The sequence below is a fragment of the Protopterus annectens genome, chromosome 17.part0 (genome assembly GCF_019279795.1).
Source record: "Protopterus annectens isolate FY-2018-M chromosome 17.part0, PAN1.0, whole genome shotgun sequence".
Lineage (NCBI taxonomy): Eukaryota > Metazoa > Chordata > Ceratodontiformes > Protopteridae > Protopterus > Protopterus annectens.
Window position 1 is genome coordinate 424222690 of NC_056751.1, and position 20511 is coordinate 424243200.

The window sequence follows — 20511 nt, forward strand, 5'->3', positions numbered from 1 at the left end:
GGGGGTGAGAGGGGGGGTAAAGTTAGCACTGAACCTGTCTGCCAGGATGTTGGCAATATCAGTTAGGTCTGTATATTTAGTGCCATTGTGCTGTAACTCAGAGCAGATCTGAGTGTTGCCATTGAGATTCTTGACATAGCTATAGAATGCTTTGTGGTTGTCTTTGGAATCAGTGGTGATTTTATTTTCGTAACTAGCTTTGGAGGATTTTGTTAGGGATCGCAGCTTCTTAATGAGGCTGACCAGGGAGCTCCTCCACTCATGGGATTTTACTCTCTTTTGCAACAGTTTCTTCCTTCTGTTGTATAGTTTGTTTATGGCAGAGGAAAACCAGATTGGCTTCCTTTTTTTTGGAGGATGGCGTCTTGGTTCTGTTTGGGATAGCACAATCCATGCACTTGTGTAAGTGCTTATAAAGTGCAATTATGTAGGATTTAGTAGTCGTAACTGTATTGTCCATCTGCATGGGTGTCATGAAGTTCACCACTTCTGTCTTAAGAAGCATGAAGTTGGCTTTGGAGAAATTGTTTACCATGGTTTCCTTAATGGGGGGTGGGGGCAGGATGTGGATATCTAGGGTAATTAGCTTATGGTCGAATCGGACCAATGAGGAGTTGATTTCAGGTGTGGAACACCGGTCACTCATGTTGGTAACGACTAGATCTAGGATATCGTTGCCCCTGGAGCTTTTCTCCCTGGGCCTCCTCTGAAAATGGGACTCATGCCCAGTCAGACTCTCCACGTAAACAAATGTAGAATAAATAAATAAAAATAAGTTAAGAGAGATGTTAGAAATCTAATGAGAAAGATGTATTACTATGATGAACACTCCTGGATACTCTCAGAATTGCAGGGAGGAGACAGTGAAAATCCAACAGTGATAGAGTCATCAGTCTGAGTTATTAATTAAGCTAGGAATTCATATTCTGCATAGTTAAAGATGATGATGGTGGTCAACTGCATGTAAGAAACTGAAAACATTTCTCTAAGGCAAGAATTTCTAATCTAGAAAATCAGCTGGAAAATAAGAAAGCAGAAAAGTACAAATGTATACTAGAGCCATGTGAGAATGTGCCTATGATTCAGAAAGGGTTGTTGCTAGTGGTAAACCCTACCATGAGTGGCTAACCCCAAACAGTAACTCTTTCTTATTCACAGACAAGACCACTGTAGTGATTTTCCATGACTGGAACAATTACTGTGGTGGCTGGTCCTGGCAGTCTTGCTACAGGATAATGAGGCAATCCAGGAGAGTCGTTTATACTAACTAGGCATGTGCCACTGCCAATCCCCCCCCCCCGCAAATGACTGCAGTTACCAATTTAGACAGTCAAGCAATTCAGAGAATTGGCCAGCTGTGTAAATTAATGCAGACGGTCAAGAAAATTAACTTGTTCCAAATGCTGCAGTCTCCTATTGTAATCAATGGCAAAGGCAGGGTTGCAAGTAAGTTTAGCAAAGTTCAGCAGAGAGGTAGTCGTGTGTCTATGAATGTGTATATGTGTGTGGCAATGTGTGTGTGTGTGCTTCTATGTGCATGTGTGCATGCGTGCATGCTCACTTTTTATGAGTGTGGATCTGCCCTGATGGTTGCAGTAGGGGATTAGTCAGTTGGATGGAGAGTGTGAGTGCATGTACATGAGTGTGTATATCACTCAGTAGCACTTTATAAGTCTGAGGGAACATCTTTCTGAATGTCAAGAGTTGCCATGCATGAAAGTATCTCTCAAGAAGAAGATTCTTCAAAAATCCTAGAATAGCAAGAATTGCCACAGAAGTCATTCACTACCCTTGCAGCAGATCTCCCAGCTGAGTATCTACAAAAAGCTGCTGATACCATAGCATACCCGATCTCTATCCTGATCAATAGAACTATTTCAGAAGTCACTATCCCCTCCATCTGGAAGACATTCCATGTTACTCCACTCCACAAAGGGGGCAGTTCCACTGAACTGTCAAATTACAGACCTATATCTATTTTGTCACCCCTGACTAAAATTATGGAAAAGTGCATCCATAAACAACTCCAGAGCCCTCTCATTCAGCTCAATCTCCTGGCTAACTTGCAGCATGGTTTCAGTCCATTCCACAGTACAACCACAGACCTCCTCTCCTTCTCCAATCTTATTAATCAAAACCGAAACGACAATAAGCTTTCTTCTCCCCTCTTTCTTGATCTCTCCAAAGCCTTCGACATTGTCAACCGCCAACTACTCATACACACACTTAAAACTATTCCCCTAGATGTCCAGGCTATCCAATGGTTCAAATCTTATCTGAGTGGTAGACAACAGGTTGTACTATAGCTGAACAAACTATCTTCCCTTCTACCTATCACCCTTGGGGGTCCCTCAGGGCTCTATATTAGGACCCCTATTATTTTATATCTTTATTAATGACGTACACAGTCATCCCAACAGCCACCTGCATTCAGTATGCAGATGACTCCACTTTGATTTGCTCTGCCACCTCCACTTTAAGTCTGCAGACTCTATTCCAAAATGTTTTAATAATGTTGAAAAGTGGCTCTGTAATCAACGTCTCCTATTAAATCCTAACAAAACAAAGCTACTGCTTTTCTCTTCCACTCATAAAACATCTGCTCCAGCCTTTACTATAAAATCTAACAATGCCACTGTCATTGTCCCATATCTCTGTACCAAACTCTTAGGTGTAACAGTTGATAATAACCTCAAGTTTGATATGCATATTAATCAAACTATTAAAAAGTTAACAAAAAACTTGGCTCATTATACAAGATCAAACTTTTCCTCACTCCACTAGCTAGGATGGTAATTGTCCGTACACATCTACTTTCCACCCTCTTTTATGCATCCCCTCTCCTCACGAACTTGAGTAAGTCTGACCTTAATAAACTCTCTAAATCATAATGCTAGATTTGCCACTGGAGCAGCCTACAGAACACACCACTGTCTGAACCTAAAGAATCTAGGGTGGCTAGAATTGACTATCCAACTTCAGTACAATCAGCTAATAGTAGCACATAAAATTCATTACCAACCTGAAAACACACCTGTACTTACAAAAATTATCACCCCTTACAGCAACCTCAAGACACTTCACTCATCCTACAAATTACTAGTCCAAACCCTCAAAAGCAACAACTCATCTGGAGACTCTCTGTATGCCAACTCTGTTGGCAAAATATGGAACTCACTTCCTGCTGAGCTTACTTCAGAACTCGTTCTAACCCAATTAAAAAAAAATGGCTGTGTTTTTGCTCTAATCCTAACTAACTCTGGTAATATAAACATGTGCTAAAGAAGTCTTTTGGCCACCCCTACATTGCTTCCTAATTGTTACTCTATAACAAATCAGATTTATATAGAATTAATGACTTTTATCCTATGTATTGTATAAATTATTTTAAAATTACAAGATCTTATTCTAATTTACAGATCAAATCAGAGTCATGTTAGGATAGTAGGAAAGTTAATTTTTTAAAGACTATGTATGCAGTCAGGGTTGAGCTACATTTGATTGACTGCAAAATGGTCAAGTTCAAACACATTGATTGTCTGTTTGCCAATATGCTACTCCCTAATCACAGTTCTGCAAAGGGAATCGTTATCACTTGCCTCTCTACAATAAATGTTTTTTTTAATGTTTATTTTATCTGATTGAAGCTTTGGTCAATTTTTTTTACCTGGTTGGAGCTCTGAAATGTTTTTCTGCTGACAGTTCATAGTACTGTGACCCACAACCTCACAATAATTTTTTTTTTAACTTTTGCAAAAAAAAAAAAAGTACCATATAGTCCATATAACCCTTTATCTTTAAAACAGTAGCTATTCTGCTTGTCATGTCACATGATCATCCCAGCAGTAATTGGCGGACACTGTAAAGGCTACATGGAGATTGGCAATATTTACTGAGTATCCTGTGTAATACATCTGTGATTGTCTTTTAGATGACAAAATAAACAGAACTCCTCTATGCCTGCTCTTTTGTCAGACATTTGTTAAAGATTGCATGATATTTTGTCTGATAAAGTTTGGGAAACTTTGATGGATGGTCTGTAGGTACTATGAATGTCACTCTGGGATAGTCTTGTAAAAGTACCGCTGAACATAATGGGTTCTACTTAGTTAAGAAACTGCAAATAAGTAAATACATACATTAATAAAGCATATTGTTAAGCATAGTTAGAGGAAATGACACCTTACTGAAAGTAAACATAGAATAAAGGGACACCCAGCATTACCCACCTTTTAACTAATGTTGCATATTGGTCAGAAGAGCATGTCTCAAATGTTATAACTTTAAAGAAAGAATAACTTGACAGGTCAGGCTCGAGGAACCATAATTTATTGATCTGATTTCAGTAAATAAAAAGTCTTAATAGAACATACAGGTTTGTTAGTAGTACAAGCATGCAGAATTCTGGATAACTTGAATTTAATAGTAGAAGAGGGAGCTAAACTCATTTAGCTTGCTTCTTTCCTATACAACTGGATAAGTTACAGGTACTAGTTAACCAGCTATGTTATTCCTGCATTGTTTCACTCAAACCTTTGCTTGTTTCAGCCCATACCACCCCTACAAAAACTGCCACTTTCATTTATTTTTTCTCTCCGAGAGAACAAAATGATATAGCCCTACAGTGTACCAAACTAGCGTTTATTGTTCAAATTTTGTTTCCCTTGAAGTACCATAAATATAGAACTTCTGAGAATATAAACTAGACATTATCAGCACATATTTCAGGGTTGTACTAGCTATTGTCGCTAACACCCCACCTGCTGTCATATAATAATTCAACTAATCAGCTTGCATTTACAACTAATATGGCCTGATACAATGAGATAAATTAATGAGATGTGTCCCTTATATGTTTTTTTTTATTTTTCAATTATTTGAGTTTTGAATCATTTTGTTTGATATTTAAGGGTTCAATGTGCGCCCTTTTCTCTATATAGTGCGATCTCAGAGTTGGTATATTTAGCTACGGGGGTGTGGGGGTGAAGCCCCCCACTTGGTTGGTTTGATTTGCTTTGGTTTCTTTTTAAAGTGTTGACGGTCATGTGGTTAAATTACAGTGATCCAGGTATTCGTTAAAGTAAATTTTCAGCAATGTTATTGTTGTTTTGTCATTTGACTAAGTGGCAGGCATTTTGGTAAATAGAAGTAAATGTATATATATATATATATATATATATATATATATATATATATATATATATATAAATATATGTATTGTACATGGATTTACAGTCCTCAGGCTTGTACATCTAAAATAGCCCCTGATTTCTAGAATGCCCCTGATTTAACTCATTTTCTTTACTTTTTTCCTTGAAAATGTTTAATTTTTCTGATTAATCACAGAGGATTACAGTCATTTGATAATGCCAAAAACTAGAGCTTCATACGTATTCTTCTGAAAGTGCACATTGATGCAAAGTCTGTTGTTCTATTAACATTTTAAATGAAATAGACTAATGTCTAGACATTTTTCCCTGATTTTGGATCTTTGTTTCTAGTTAATTGTGGTTTTGTCCTTGATTCTTGAGCAAAGGTGTTGAGAAGTAAGTTTCCAGATTGTACAATCCCTCTGAAAATGACATACCTACACATGAATTTTAATCTTTACTGAAGATGAGGGTTAAAACTCAACAGCAAGTGTACCATTCAGCCTCCTTTACTATTTTGTTTTCCCCAGAGAACTTAAAGAATATTCTAGCATTCCTAATATATATATATATATATATATATATATATATATATATATATATATATATATATATATATATATATATATATATGTAAGACTGAAAATATTAGCAAAGTGGTAACAGTTAATTTCATATTAAAATTAAAAGCTTCAGCCTTGAAGTGTCAGTCAAAGTAAAGCCAAGGTAGTCATTTGTAGGGTTACTGTAAATAGAATTCAGAGGTATTTTGCCTGAAGACCATTTTTAATATTTTACATACTCTTGTGCCGGACTACAGTGGTCCTTTTTCACTCACAACCTAGTTCCATTATAATTTAAATATACAGTTTTGCAGTACAGGAAATCAGGCTGCTAACAGTATTGTGTCAATCTAAATATACACATCAACATTAATACTTATTATAGTAGTTAAAAGGCACACAATAAGATGTTTGTAGGCTCTAGTTCTAGTACAGACCAGATAGTCACATCCCAGGCACCTTCAAATGTGAAGTGCCTAAATGTACTTACAGTATTTAAAAATGTTTGAAATTGTGATCAGTTGAGACACCCTTAAGCTTGACTGACACCATGGCTGTTTTAGCAGTTCTTTATGGGAAATCATCTAAATAGTAGAAGTTGATCGCATGTCATTTTCCTTATCCAGTAAAATAATTATTTGACTGGCATCCCAAGACACTCATGATTTCCAAGAACATTAAAGCCCTAAAACAATAATGATTTAAGAAAGGATTTAGCTAGCTAGCCTTTTTGACCAGGATCTAACCTTCAGTAGATGAGGTTTAGCAATGAGACCTCATCAAAGTCAGTATATAATAAAACATAGCCCATCAAAAATGCTGAAAATTACATCAAAATCATTGCACTGCATCAGAGAATGATTGAGGACTGACTGCTTAATGCTTGCAACCTTATCTGCAGAAAGCATGCAGAACCCTCATACTCAGAGGGAACAATGTACAAGGAGTTAGGCAAGCTGGGCCGCACAGTATGCCCCCAACTTGAAAGAGTGCTGCTGGATGATTTGTTGAAGTGGATATATAACTGGACCAAAATCATCACTGTTTATACTAAATAATGAATACCCAAACTAATCTTGCTGTTGAACAGGGAAGTCATCCACCATGTACTATCCAGCTGCTGTCCTAGTCTATCCATGGCACAGAACTGTTGGTCAAACCCTGGCTTACTTTGAACGGGAAGCCTGGGTAGAGTGGGATGACAGTATGAAGAGCACCCATCACTGCTGCATTGAAGGCAATGGCTAGCAAATCAGAATCATCGTCACTTACTCCATCTAAGAGCTGCTCCATTGTAGGTGTTACAAGTCAACTACTAATACTTTGCAAAATGTCTCCAGTATGCCATCTTGATACTAGTGGAAATATGTGAACTCCAACCTGAGACGAGTCAGATTATGATCAATCCAAGAGATCAAGTTGAATCAATAATTCTGGAGAATATAAACATTTATGGGCAGCAGTTGTAACTGCTTGAGTGAAAACAAAACCTTATAAAAGCTTGAGAAGCTCCATGATTTTTTGTCATAGTCAGTCATTAAAAATCACATGAGATCAACCACTTTTGCATTAGGTAGATGATGAGATCTGAGAAGTCTTGCAGTAGTGCACCTAGGTATCTGGGTGGGTGGCATGAAGGTAGAAATCTACAAATCAGTGCAGTGCCATGGACATATTTAAAGGTATTGGCAGTTCTATTTACATTGGGTCATTTCAAGTTTGTAAGGAAAACATATGGCTTCACTACTGTTGATACTACCCTGCTGAAGAGTGTTGATAACATGTTGACCTGATGGATGTAAACAGCTGACTGAAGTCCAGATTATCATCCTGGCAGTTCTTTGTGATAAATGTTTGGGCGACTGAGTGGAGAGGATTAACAGATTGGGAATTCTTTTTTTTAACTGAATGATCAGACTACGTACATGTATATATATGTTTACTTAGAATTTGTTATATCTTTGTTGCAAAACTCTGTATTCATACATTCCAGTTTCTCAGCCTCTCTCACTGCATAGTTATTTTGAAAGTATTTTCATTCATCTATTTCTACTGTATTTGTGTTGTAGTAATATATATATATATATGGTTCTACCTGACTTCGTCGACAGCTGAGACCGACGACATCGAACTGACTCAGCCAGAATCGAAGACCGAGAAGACCAACGCTGAATCAAGCATTGCAGAACATCGCATAGAAGGAAGACCTGACCGGATGACAACATGACAACACCAACGCCACGGACATGACATGGGGGTGTGAGGAGTATGTGGGTAGTAGCGGTTAGGAGTGGGTCTGGGCAGGTAAGTGTGGAAGAGTGGCGGTCTGTGGGGATAGGGGTGGAAGGGGTGTGTTAGGGGGTTAGGGAGCTGGGAGGGGGGTGGGTGGGGGGTGGTTTAGGCTAGGGGATAGGGGAGGGGTTAAGAGTTAGGGTTGAGTTAGGAGAGGGCGCGTTAGGGTTGAAGTAGGTTTAGGGTTAAGGGGGGCGGGTTAAGTGAGTTAGGGTGTGAGCGTTAGGGTGGGGAAGAAGTAAGTGTCTGTACCTAGGATGGGTTAGGTGGTTAGGGTGTGGGTTGGTTGTGGTGTTGGCTTGTGTGTGTTGTGTTTGTGGTTTGTGGAATGGTTTTTGTTTACCGTATATATATATATATATATATATATATGTACATATATATATATGTACATATATATATATATATATATATATATATATATATATATATGTATATATATATGTACATATATATATATATATATATATATATCATAGTGACATCACCAAAATTACAGATGTCCGAATCCCAAATTACTGAGACCAGAAGTCCAAAACACCACTTCCAAAAAAGATCAGTATGCCGAAACACACACCACCAAAACAACACAGTACACAAGACACCAACAGTACAACATACCCTAAAACATTTTTGCATGGGGGCAAGCCCCTCTGCACCCCCACACCCCCTGCTAATTATATATACCAACTCTAAGATTGTACTACAGTGATAGAAAGGGTTCTTTTCCTGGTCATCACTGTACTGAGCTGTTCATGTAAACCTACAGATGCTTCGTGTTACCTGTTTCGGTGGTGTGTGTTTCGGCATACTGATCTTTTGTGGAAGTGGTGTTCCGGACTTCTGGTCTCAGTAATTTGGGATTTGGATTGTGGCTGAAAAGGGTCCATTAGAGCAGACCACAAAGCCATTTAGTAAATAAGCAAATGAATACATGAATTGCTTCACCGATATGGAAAGGCAGGGATTGCAGTAAGACGACTGGCTAGTTTCAACATAGCTGACCTGCAGATGTAGCCCTAGTTAAACTCGCTAGACATACATGTAGCAGATGCCATACTAGTCAAAGATTTGTAATTTTCTAAGATTTACCAGATAACTAGTGCCTCACAACAAAAATAACAATCATCTTGGCAGTTACCCTGAACTATAGAACAGTATCATTCCCAACCCCAATCTGTGTAAGGCTGGAATGTCAAATATGACTACATCACTTTGGGTTGTTCAGATTTCTTGAATCAAATCACGTGATGCCTCTAATCTCCCATGAGTCCTTTGGCTCATGGGGATCTACTTATCTGAGTCATTAATCCTATAACTTGATAATTCTGCCGGAAAAGATGGAACTGGGCTGATTGGGCTTTAAAGTTGCTATGCTACTACAGAATCAATTGGATGACTCACTGTTACATACTACTCCAGCTTATGTGGAGCTTTTCTCCCCAGGCCTCTACTGAAAATGGACATATATCCAGTTAGACCAGCCTGGTCAACAAATGTAAAATAAATAAATAAATCATTGCGGGCAAGCTATAAGTCTTAGACTGTGACATATTGTATTAACTTGCTTGTATTGGTGAGGAAATAGTCTCATAAATCGGGAAACATGGTTATGGCTGTGATGCCTGTGCACTGGCCCAGTAATCAAGGAGCCTCAGTCCTCAGCACTAGCACCAGTGAGGGGCGTACACATTGGGAGGAATAACAAGTACACACACAGCACAATACATTTTCCCTTAAGAGCACACAGAGATTACAGTCAGTTTGGGGCTGGTTTCTCCCTTTCTCTCCAGATCCCCAATAAGACTCCCCACTGGCACAGCTATAGGGTCCAGATCTCAGCCTAGTGGTCATGCTAAAACCACCAGCACCCTCTATGTCCAACCAGTGCTTCATGGCCCTGCCCAAGTAGCTGAGACACACACACACACTGTAAGATCTGATTTAGATACAGACACACAGACAGTCCTGGGGGAGGCGGGCACAGGTTCTCCAGCTATGCCCTCTTTCTGCCCAGACTATAAGGTAGAAATCACTGCCACCAACCACTGTTATCAGCCACTATAAGGCTGTTCCCAAAGGGTGACCAATTTCACTGTGTAATGTACTGTTATCCAAATAGTAAGTGCGACTGAGCAGCAAGACTATTCAAGTGGCTTGGACAGCATCACCAAATACATGCAAGTACTCTCTAAGAGCTTAAATTATCTCTACACAAAACAGCCACAGTTGGAAGGTTTAAAAATATTTAATAATAAAGAATAAAAGCACAAGACCAATATCATCAATTCAACACAGTTATTGGTGTATCATCTTAAGGGTAAGAAAGTCGGGTTAGACATACAGTTACAGAGGAAAATAAACACACGTGAAGGCAATCAATCTTGTTAAAAATGGAAGAGGGGAAAAAACCCTCGCTTCCTCCTTTATTATAAAGCACATGGTCGTGTGACCTCTCTTGACCTCTCCACACCAACGACGTCAGTGTAAGAGCACACATACGATCATTCACTCTCTTTTATTATTATTGGCCAACACCCCACTTGCTCTTACACTGTATACAAATACATTTTAAAAACATATTTTGGATAACTTTTCCTTCACATTCCAAATAAGTAATACATGAACTTTTCAATCTTTTGTAGTAAAGATATCTGCAACCATGTCCGCTGTCGGGCAATATTCAATGCTTATTTTGTCATCATTAAGTGCTGACCTAACAAAATGATACTTAATGTCAACATGTTTATATCTCTGTCATCTTACTGGATTCTTCGACAAAGCGATTGCTCCTTGATTGTCCTCAGATATCGTTACTGGTACATACTTGCACTCTCGATCCATTCCACTCAACAGCTGCACAAGGTACAAACTCTCCTGTGTTGTTGCTGCTAATGCCATGTACTCTGCCTCACGTGTAGATAAAGCCACCGTTTGGTGCTTCTTTGATTTCCATGAAATAATAGGCCCGTCTCTACTGAGGCTAAAGCAATAACCTGTTGTACTATGTCTATCGTTTTGATCTGTTGCCCAATCTGCATCACTGTATGCTACAAGTTGAAGTTTCCCTTCACTTTTCTTGTAACACAGCTCTCTGTCCAATATACCTTTTAAGTATCTTAACACATGCTTGGCTAGTGTTCAATAAGATTCACTTGGTTGTGACAAATATTGTGAAAGTTTACTTACAATCCAGCTAAGATCAGGTCTTGTGCTTGTCATAACATATATCAAACTACCCACAAGCTCACAATATTTTCTTGGATCTGTAGATTTACTGTCACATTCAAAGTTTGTTTTTTGTTCAGAAGGGGTACTTCTTACTTTACAATTAGACATACTAAATTTCTCAATAATTTTTGTGATGTACCTCTTTTGGTTCATCTTTTCTTCACCATTGTTCTGGGTAAAGTCAATGCCTAGAAAATGTCTTAGCTTTCCCAGATCTTTCATTTTATATTTAGCTTTGAGCATTTCTTTTACATTGTTTAGTGATTCCTTGTCACTAACTGCTATAATGAGATCATCAACCCATATAATTAGGACTGTTTTCTCATTTTCAGCCTGTCTAGTGTATACACAGTGGTCTGTGGGGTTTTGGATAAAACTATTTTCACAAAGATAGTCTTGCAAGATTTTATTCCAGTTACGCCCTGATTGTTTCATTCCGTACAATGACTTATTCAGTTTACAAACCAATTTTTCATCATTATTTGATTTCTTTTCAAAACCTCCAGGTTGCTCCATATACACTTCATAGTCAATAGGAGCATGTAAACAGGCTGTATGTACATCCATCTAGTGTAATTCTAAATCATACTAAGCTGCCATCTGCATTAGACTTCATACAGATGTCATACTTGTGGTTGGTGCAAATTTTTCATTATAGTCTATACCAGCGACTTGACTGTAGCCTTTAGCCACATATCTAGCTTTGTAAGTCTCAGTATTATCTGCATTGTCTTTTACAGTGAAAACTCATCTACCCCCTCCTGTACTTTTATCTTCTGGCAGCGTGGTGAGCGTAAATGTGTTGTTTTCTTTTAAAGACTTAAGTTCCTCCCTCATAGCTTCGACCCACTTTTCCAAGTTAGATGAAGTCATGGCATCTTTAAAGCTCTGCGGTGTGTTGCATATTAGTCTGTAACCATAGTTAACATTAACTGTCACATAATCATCACTTTCAACTTTACACTTATAGTCCTTCAAGTATGCAGGTGGTTTTCTCTCTCTTTTAGTGTAGTGTGTATCCTGCCTTTCCTCTTCTTGCCTTATTTTTCTGTCTCCATCATTTATTATAAATTCACTGTGATTCACTTGTATTTCTTTTGTGATCTGACTGCCAGCTTTTGATTCTGACTTAACATGCACACTTCTTCTGGTATTAAGATCTTCATCCAACACTTCTTGGTCTGTCTGAATCTGGCATTCAGCTACATTCTTAGTAATAAACCTGACTAACCTGTGTCTAAGGACTCTTCCTGTGTCAGGATAATAGACCAGATATGATGGGCTGTTTTTATCGTATCTGACAAAAATCCCCTTATCACATCTTGGGTCTAACTTCTTTTTATCTTGTCTGTATGCATAACACATTGATCCACATTCTGTCATCCTTGAAAGATCAGGTTTCATTCCTGTTAGCATGAAGAATGGGGTCTGCCCCACACGCTTGTTATAGCATCTGTTGCGAATAAAAGCAGCAGTCATTATTGCATATGTCCACAACTCTTTAGGTAAGTCACTCTCTATCAACATACACCTTAACATTTCGAACAGTGTTCTCCAGTTTCTCTCTGCTGTCCCATTCTGATGAGATGAGTAAGGTGCTGATGTTTCGTGTCTTATAACATTTTTACTCAATAGTGACTGAAAGTCTTTCAATATGAACTCAGTGCCATTATCTGTTCTGATACACTTTACCTCCCCATAAGGGGTTGAATCTGCAATAAACCTTTCAGTCGCCTTGACTGTATCACTCTTGGCTTTCAGAAAGTAGACAAATATTACACCCAAGTAGTCATCAGTAAATGCTAAAGTGTACTTAAAGCCATCTTTTTCTACTGGCTCAATTGGGCCTGCCAAATCAGTATGGACTAGTTCAAACACAGCTTTTGCTCTTGCATCTGGTTCCATGTTTCTGCTCTGGACAAATTTCCCTTGCGTACAGGTTTCACAATCTAGGTTAGGTCTCTCAGCTTTACCTTTAATTTTTATTCCTTTTACCACTTTTTTCTAATTTTGACACATCTTCAAAATTACAGTGACCAAGTATTTTATGCCATGATTGAATGTCATAACAGCTCTGAGATGCATCATAGTGTATCTCACTATCATTTTCTTCATCATATGTGAAATAATAGAGCCTATCATACTCAATTATGTCAAACCTGGTGCCGTTTTTATAGATGAGTTGGTCCCGGCCTTATTTAAAGTTGATCAAGGTCCCTTTGGGCATTGCTGCCTTAACAGAAAAAATGCTTTGTGGATATGTCGGGATATACAGCGCCCAAGTCATCATCACCTTTACTTTGCATCCCTCTGTGTTTAGCAGCCATACCTCTGCATTACTTCTCTTCTGTGCGACCCCACAGATTCTCATTCCATCAGCTAATTTCACAATGTGTTCCTCAGGTTGAAAAGTTGCATCAAAGTATTTAAACTTTTTCAGGTCATTAATTATATGTGACGTGGAGCCAGTGTCCACCATTAATCCCTTCTGTTTAAATTCATGAATTTGATGCTCATTTATTCTGAAGACAAATGTGTGATCATCCATGTCAGTTGCTTGTTTCACATTATCTTTCTTCTTTCGTCTACAGTTACTGTCCCTGTGGCTAGTGTTTTTACACAAACTACACCACTGTCTCTGGCCTTTATATTCTCTCTGGCCTTCTCGTGCCTTGTGTCCCTTTTGGCCACAACTATAGCATATGATCTCTGCTTTTACTCTTTCCCCAAGGCCACTTGCTTTCATCACATTATCATTACTTACGTTGGCATTAAATTTCTCGGTATGTTCATAGCTTCTCAACCTTGTTTTGAACTCACCAAAGCTCAACTTATCATCTTGCGTGATGTGGACTACAAATGGTTTAAAAGTTTCAGGCAACCCTTTCAGAATCATTGCAATTAGTAATCCATCACTGAGCTTCTCCCCAGCATTTCTAAGTGCCGTAATGGCCATCTCAGCCCTAATAATATAGTCTGTGACACTTTCACTGGTAGCCTTCTGGAGGTTTGTTAATTTGGTGTATAGGCTAATTACCCATGGCTTCCCTTTCCTGGCATAATGGTCTCTCAGGATCTGAAGAATTTCTCTACCGTCATCTGCAGCTTCTCTCATGATGAGGGACAAATGTTTGTTGTGTAAGAACTGTATTAGTTCTGCATATGCCTCCTCATTTTTCTCATCATTACCTTCCTCCTCATTCTTGTCATCCTCTGTGTCCTGCTGCACATTTCACAAAATGGCGTCTTTCAGCCCTAGCAAGCTCAGGTGTCCCAGAAACTTTGTCTCCTACAACTCATAATTCTTTTCATCTCCGTCAAAACATAGTCTATGCCATCGGCTTCCTACTTCCCTCCTGTGCCCATAACCTGTTGGCGGTATCATCTTAAGGGTAAGAAAGTCGGGTTAGACATACATTTACAGAAGAAAATAAACACACGTGAAGGGAATCAATCTGGTTAAAAATGGAAGAGGGGAACAACCCTCGCTTTCTCCTTTATTATAAAGCACATGGACATGTGACCTCTCTTGACCTCTCCACACCAACGATGTCAGTGTAAGAGCACACATGCGATCATTCACTCTCTTTTATTATTATCGGCCAATGACAGTGCTAATCAAGAGTTTAGAAATGACAGGAATTTTAAAGCAATATTGTAGGATAGTCTGACATATAAATATAGAAAACAGCTTGACTAATCTGGCTAAATGTCTCTTTAACTCTAAGAGAAATCACTGTTCTAAACTTTACTTACATACAGAGCAAGCATATGCTGGTGAGTTGTCAGATCTAGATCAAGATACAAAATGCTCAAAATCTTTCTCTCTGAGATAGTCTTAAATTGATATACCTAGTACTGCTGAGTCATTTCACATTACATCATTTTTATCACTTTTCATTTAGTTCCTAGGCTAACAGAAACTCAAAATTTACATTTCTGTGTAAGCTGCACTGGCCAGGAAGCCATAGAAATAAAAGATACTTTTACATGTAAAATCTAGCAGTTATCTCTGTCTTCAAACAATAGAAAGAATTTGCTAGCCCGGACAGCCTGTCTCTGAGCTTGAGATCAAACACAGTTGTAATTCTTTACTAAACAGCTTTCTTCCAGCAGGGTGCACTGTGGTTACATTTTTGAAGTTCAGCATATAACACGGTTTTCTTACATTTAGTTTTCTTAAATTTGTAAAAACAAACCTGTGGATTATATCAGTATTTACAATCACATAGAATTATCTACAAAATTCTAGCTAGCTAGGCTGGCAGTCTTCACAATGGCTATGATGTGCTAAAGGGCTTTGTCCTGTAATCCTAGGTATGTTTCCCTTAATCTGTATTTGCAAACTGTATGCATTTCAGCAGCATAGCATGCTTAACCAGACATTGATGATAGCTCACACCTGAAAAAAACACTTTTGCCAGAAAGATTTATTTAATTAAAAAAAACTACTGTATCATTGTTTAGAGATACCACACCATTCCTGTTACAAAGCAAACAGCAAACTTTGACAAAATGGTAGCTTTGTTATTTTATTAAGTCAGGAAGTTACCTTGTACTTTGTTTAATCTTTTGAGCATGGAAACTGTTTAACCTTGTCAGTAGGATTTAATATTAGCTCACTTGAGGAATAACTTACTTTGCACTTGGTTTGATCTCTTGACCATTCTTATACCATTTAACTTCATCGTCTGGGTTTTCAATCTCCACCACAAGCTTGATTTTGTTTCCTTTATCCACTTGGTATGCTGTGTCCAACTTCTTGGCAAAAGCTAGGAAGGCAAGAGTGTACAATATTACAAGGCTGTTTAGCTCTCCCCACATTTCAGCCTTTTTATTCTCTACATTGAATGCACAGGCATTTATGATTTTAAGATAACTAATGGCTAAATAAAAATGTCCTTTGTGAATGTTTCCAAATAAAGCTCTGCATGAAGTGGAAAGTGCCTTCTTAAAACATGTTTATATAGTCTGCTTATCAAGTAATATTTCTGAAATGCAATGTTGTCTCTCCAGTGCCAAAAACAAACAGAATCTCAAAGTGAATTGGTTGTGCCCATGTACCAACCCTGATTAAGTTGTAAACTGCAAGCACATTCTGTAATTATCATAACTTGTACCTACATCACCAAGCTCTGCTTCCAGTCTGATGTCTCTTACTTTTAATTGTGTCTGTACATGAGAATTCTGAGTCCCTGCTAGGGAACACTACTAAGCCGTTGTATATAATCACTTTGCTTTTATAATTGTTTGCTAACCTCTGTGTAATCTATGTAAGTTTGTCTATGTGGAGCTTTTCTCTCTGGGCATCCACTGAAAATGGACATGTATCCAGTTGGACTATCCCGGTAAACAAATGTAAAATAAATAATAAATAAATAAATATGTGACCTTAAAACAAAGTAAGGCTTAGATATGAAGTGGAGACTATCAATAGCAAAATATCTAAAATGGGTCCAGTATAGACGATTAGAGGGAATTCAGCTGAGGAGTGATTCATTGAATCACCTTTGCTCATTCTTTTGGTCAGTAAATCTGCACTGGCTAGGTATGACACTTGAACTCATTCAGGTAAATCCTGCCAACTCTGAGGCCATATTACCTTGGAGTAGGTTGCACCTATTTTTTTTTGTGGGGGCAGTTACAGTGATTGTTGGATTCATTGAGAAATGCTGAGTAACCTGATTCTTGCTAAACTCGCTTCAGCCATTTAACTCACTCAATCTATACAATTAAACCTGAGTTCCCTGAGAAACAAACTAAAAGGCAAAAAAATGCATTTTTTTCTGTTTATAGGCATTCCTCATGTGGAACATACTTTGAAACATATATTTAATAACCTGTTTTTGTTTACTTTTCTAATGCAATGATAATTTGAAAATACTGTATGAATAGGTAATAATAGCTGGTTTAATATGTCTTTTTAGAGATGAAATTTAGCTTTTCTGTTTACATCTTTCAGCACCAGAGACATAAACACAGCAAATTAACTAAGTCCCTGAACATTGTATTTTTACTTTGGCTCTGCTCTCTGATAGTGATGAATTTAAAAAAAAGATTGATGCAGGACCAAAGAGAAATGTTACACAATTAGGATACGATTCTTGGCTACTGTTCTTCAAGAACATTGCTACTCTATAAGTGATGTTTCCATTGCAGCTCTGTTTCCTATGAAGCTTTTCTGACAGTTTAGCTCAGAACACTAAGGCTTTGATTGACCAGTGACCTTCACCCTGTAGTCTCAAGTCTGAGTCCCTCTGTTTTTTTTTTTTTTTTTTTTTTTTTTACTGTCGGGTGATTCTGTCCAATTTATTTAACTTAATAGGGCTGTCGGGCCACTCCAGAAAACAGGTACCTTTATATAATGGGTTTACCTGGCTACCAGATTTTAAAATAAATTACAGTCTGTCATTGTTTCACACACAATAAAAACTGAAGAATGTATTTGATGATACAGGGAATCTAAATGCTATATCTATATTAGGTTTCTGGCATTTGTATGTTTGCACCACATACCTGTCATTATAATTAAGGTAATGTACTTTTTTGTAGTCTATCATAAAATTATGTTTGGACTGAAATTTGAATAACCCATTTTAATCTTTGCTTGTGCTTCTTATTTGATATTCTACTCTGATTGTATATTCTAGCTTTTTTCTATTATATAAAATTCCACACTTAGAGGAAATGTGATTACCAGGTGATTAGCTGGAACATTTAATAATTACACTAAGTATGTCAGGTGATTACCAGCTAAGATGATGATAGTAAAATCTGCAAGTACATGATATCCTACATAACTCATTTTGTAACTGTGGCAGGTGATTCCCAGTATACGTAGATGATGGCAATAAACGCTGCAGGCAGATCATGTCCTGCATGACTTTGACAGAAACTTAAATACTATATATTGTTATGTGATTCTAAAGTAGAACAGGACTTTTGGATTAGGAATATTATTTGCTGCAGTTTTTAACAGTCTTTCTATTTCTTGAGTCAGGTTTTCAGAGGAGGCCTTTGCGGTACAGGTCATTTGCTACATATTGTAGATTCTCATAAAATATTATGCTGGTTCCACAAACAAATCACCATTAAGAATAGTGCATGGTGTAAAAGAAGTTATAATCATATAATAAGATTTTTTTTGTGAATTCTAAACAAGCAATAAAAAATAAAAATAAATGTTCTAAGTTCTGTATTGGTTAAACGGGTTATTAGTATAGAACTATAACAGCTAAGTTCAACAGCTTGATGAAGAATTATAGTTTCTAAGGGCCATAGTAGGGTTTACTAATCGGTAGGACAAGGAACTAAGCCATGGAATATGACAGGAATATGTTGGCCCATGACTGTGACTTGAAAGTATGACCTTAACTAAACTAGTAATAGTGCATCTCTGGAACGATGGTACGCTATACAGAGCAGCAAGTAATTGGCGAATTGCCTCAGTTTGTCAGAAGATATAAATGTTTTGAATGATATAATAAGTAAGAAAACATGGAGAAAGATAAGATAAAATAGGAGCAAAGAGTATGGGGTAAGGTGAAGTACAGAAAAAATATTCCTAGCTACATGAGTCAAGAAAGAGCTGTGTTGGCAGGTAGGTACCCAATGATGTTTGACTTGAAGGTTTTGTAGCTGTTAGATTCAGATAATATGCTTGGCAGCAAGTTCCAGTACTTTGCCAGACAGAAAGCAAGGCCTGTATCTCTGCACTTATTATAGGTTCATTAGTTTATACTAGGCTAATGACTACCAGGGTCTTTATAGACCTAGCCATGCAACTCAACCCAGTTTTGCCCCTGAGGACCTTGGACGTCTATATGGCGGAATATGTTAATAAGGAGGTAGCTAAGGGTTATTTGGTGGGGTATGTTAACTGGGATTAATTTACTTACTGTTGACCTCTGTCCATCAGAAATGTGTGGTCCAGACCGGGATTGAATTTGCAATTACCTCTCCAATGATTAAGGTTTCATTTGAATAAGGTCTGGGATGAGCTTTGCTTTATGTAGATGAGGAGCTTATTCCATAGTGCAAGGATCCTTTGAGACACATATCGATCTCTCAGGCATGTTCTCTTAATTTAGCAGGTAAAGTTCAAGTCCTTGGATCTATTTTTTCTGGTGCTGTTTTGTGGCTGTGCAAGAGATCCATCAGAGCTGGACCTGAGGACCTTATATACCAGGCAAAGATCACCTCTCGGTAATTTGTAGGAGACTGAATACAGAGACAGGGCCTTACGTTGATTTGTGTAGGATGGGGTATTCATACCCTGGATTCTCCTGGTGAAGAATCTTTGAGGGCATTCCAACTGATACAAGAGCCTGGTTAGGTACATGTCAAAGGGGGATTGTACTCAGTGATGGGTCTGATAAGGACTAAGTTGAATGGTACTATTACTTCTTTGGACCTGTATGACATACCCTTGCTTATGAGCTGGGTGACATAGAATAATTTTTTTACAATCTGGGCTACGTGTTGGTTGATGACCAGATTACTGTGTACATATGTTTCCAGAACCCTAACTTTGGGTCAGCTCTTAAAGGTGTTTTATCGATGGAGTAATTAGCTTGGGTGGATGATTCCCCAAAGGGCACTAAATGTATTTCTTCATGCTGAGTTTTAATCCATGACTTAGGCACCTGTTATTTGTTTGCATTAGACCCTCTTGTAGGATGTCGGTGTCTTGGGGGAACTCTATGATAGCACCCAATTTACAGTACTCTGCAAACTTGGTGAGCCAGAGGCATTTGACATTAAGCCTTGACTTCTGAGAAGTAGATGCCAAACATGAGCGGGCTCAACATGGAGCCCTGGGTACTCTGCTAGGGACCATACTCCAGTTGGAGGTTGTTTTACTTATCCTTACTTCTTGGGTCCTATTTCTGAGCCAGACAGTAATCCTGTGAGTTATGCAGTGATTTATGCCTAATTCTAAGAGTTTATCAATAATACCTGAAAGGGATATTGTATCGAACTTCTTGGCCAGGTCAAGATAGGTGGTAGGTACCATTTTCCCCTCATACTTAGCCCTGGTGACCTTCTCAAAGAAGTCTAACAGGTTAAGTAAGCAAGACCTTCCCTTAACAAAACCAAACTCTGATGGGCCCAGTATATGTAGGTTGCTACTGTCCACATTTACATGATAATTTGTTCCATGGCTTTGCAGATTAGATGTCAGAATGATGGGTCTGTCATTCCTGGGGTTGGTTGATGGTCCACTCTTTTGAAGAGGGGAGAACTTTGTGACCCTCCATTCACCTGGAAACATG

General features: G+C 38.1%; 1 protein-coding gene across 1 annotated transcript in view; it reads right to left on the reverse strand.

Moving 5' to 3' along the window:
* The window catches only part of MYBPC2 (myosin binding protein C2), a 591519-nt gene that overhangs the window by 287269 nt on the left and 283739 nt on the right, over positions 1-20511 (reverse strand). Inside the window, exon 10 of the mRNA XM_044059467.1 lies at positions 15876-16008. Coding sequence (XP_043915402.1) covers positions 15876-16008 — 133 coding nt within the window. The remainder of the gene's footprint in view (positions 1-15875; positions 16009-20511) is intronic.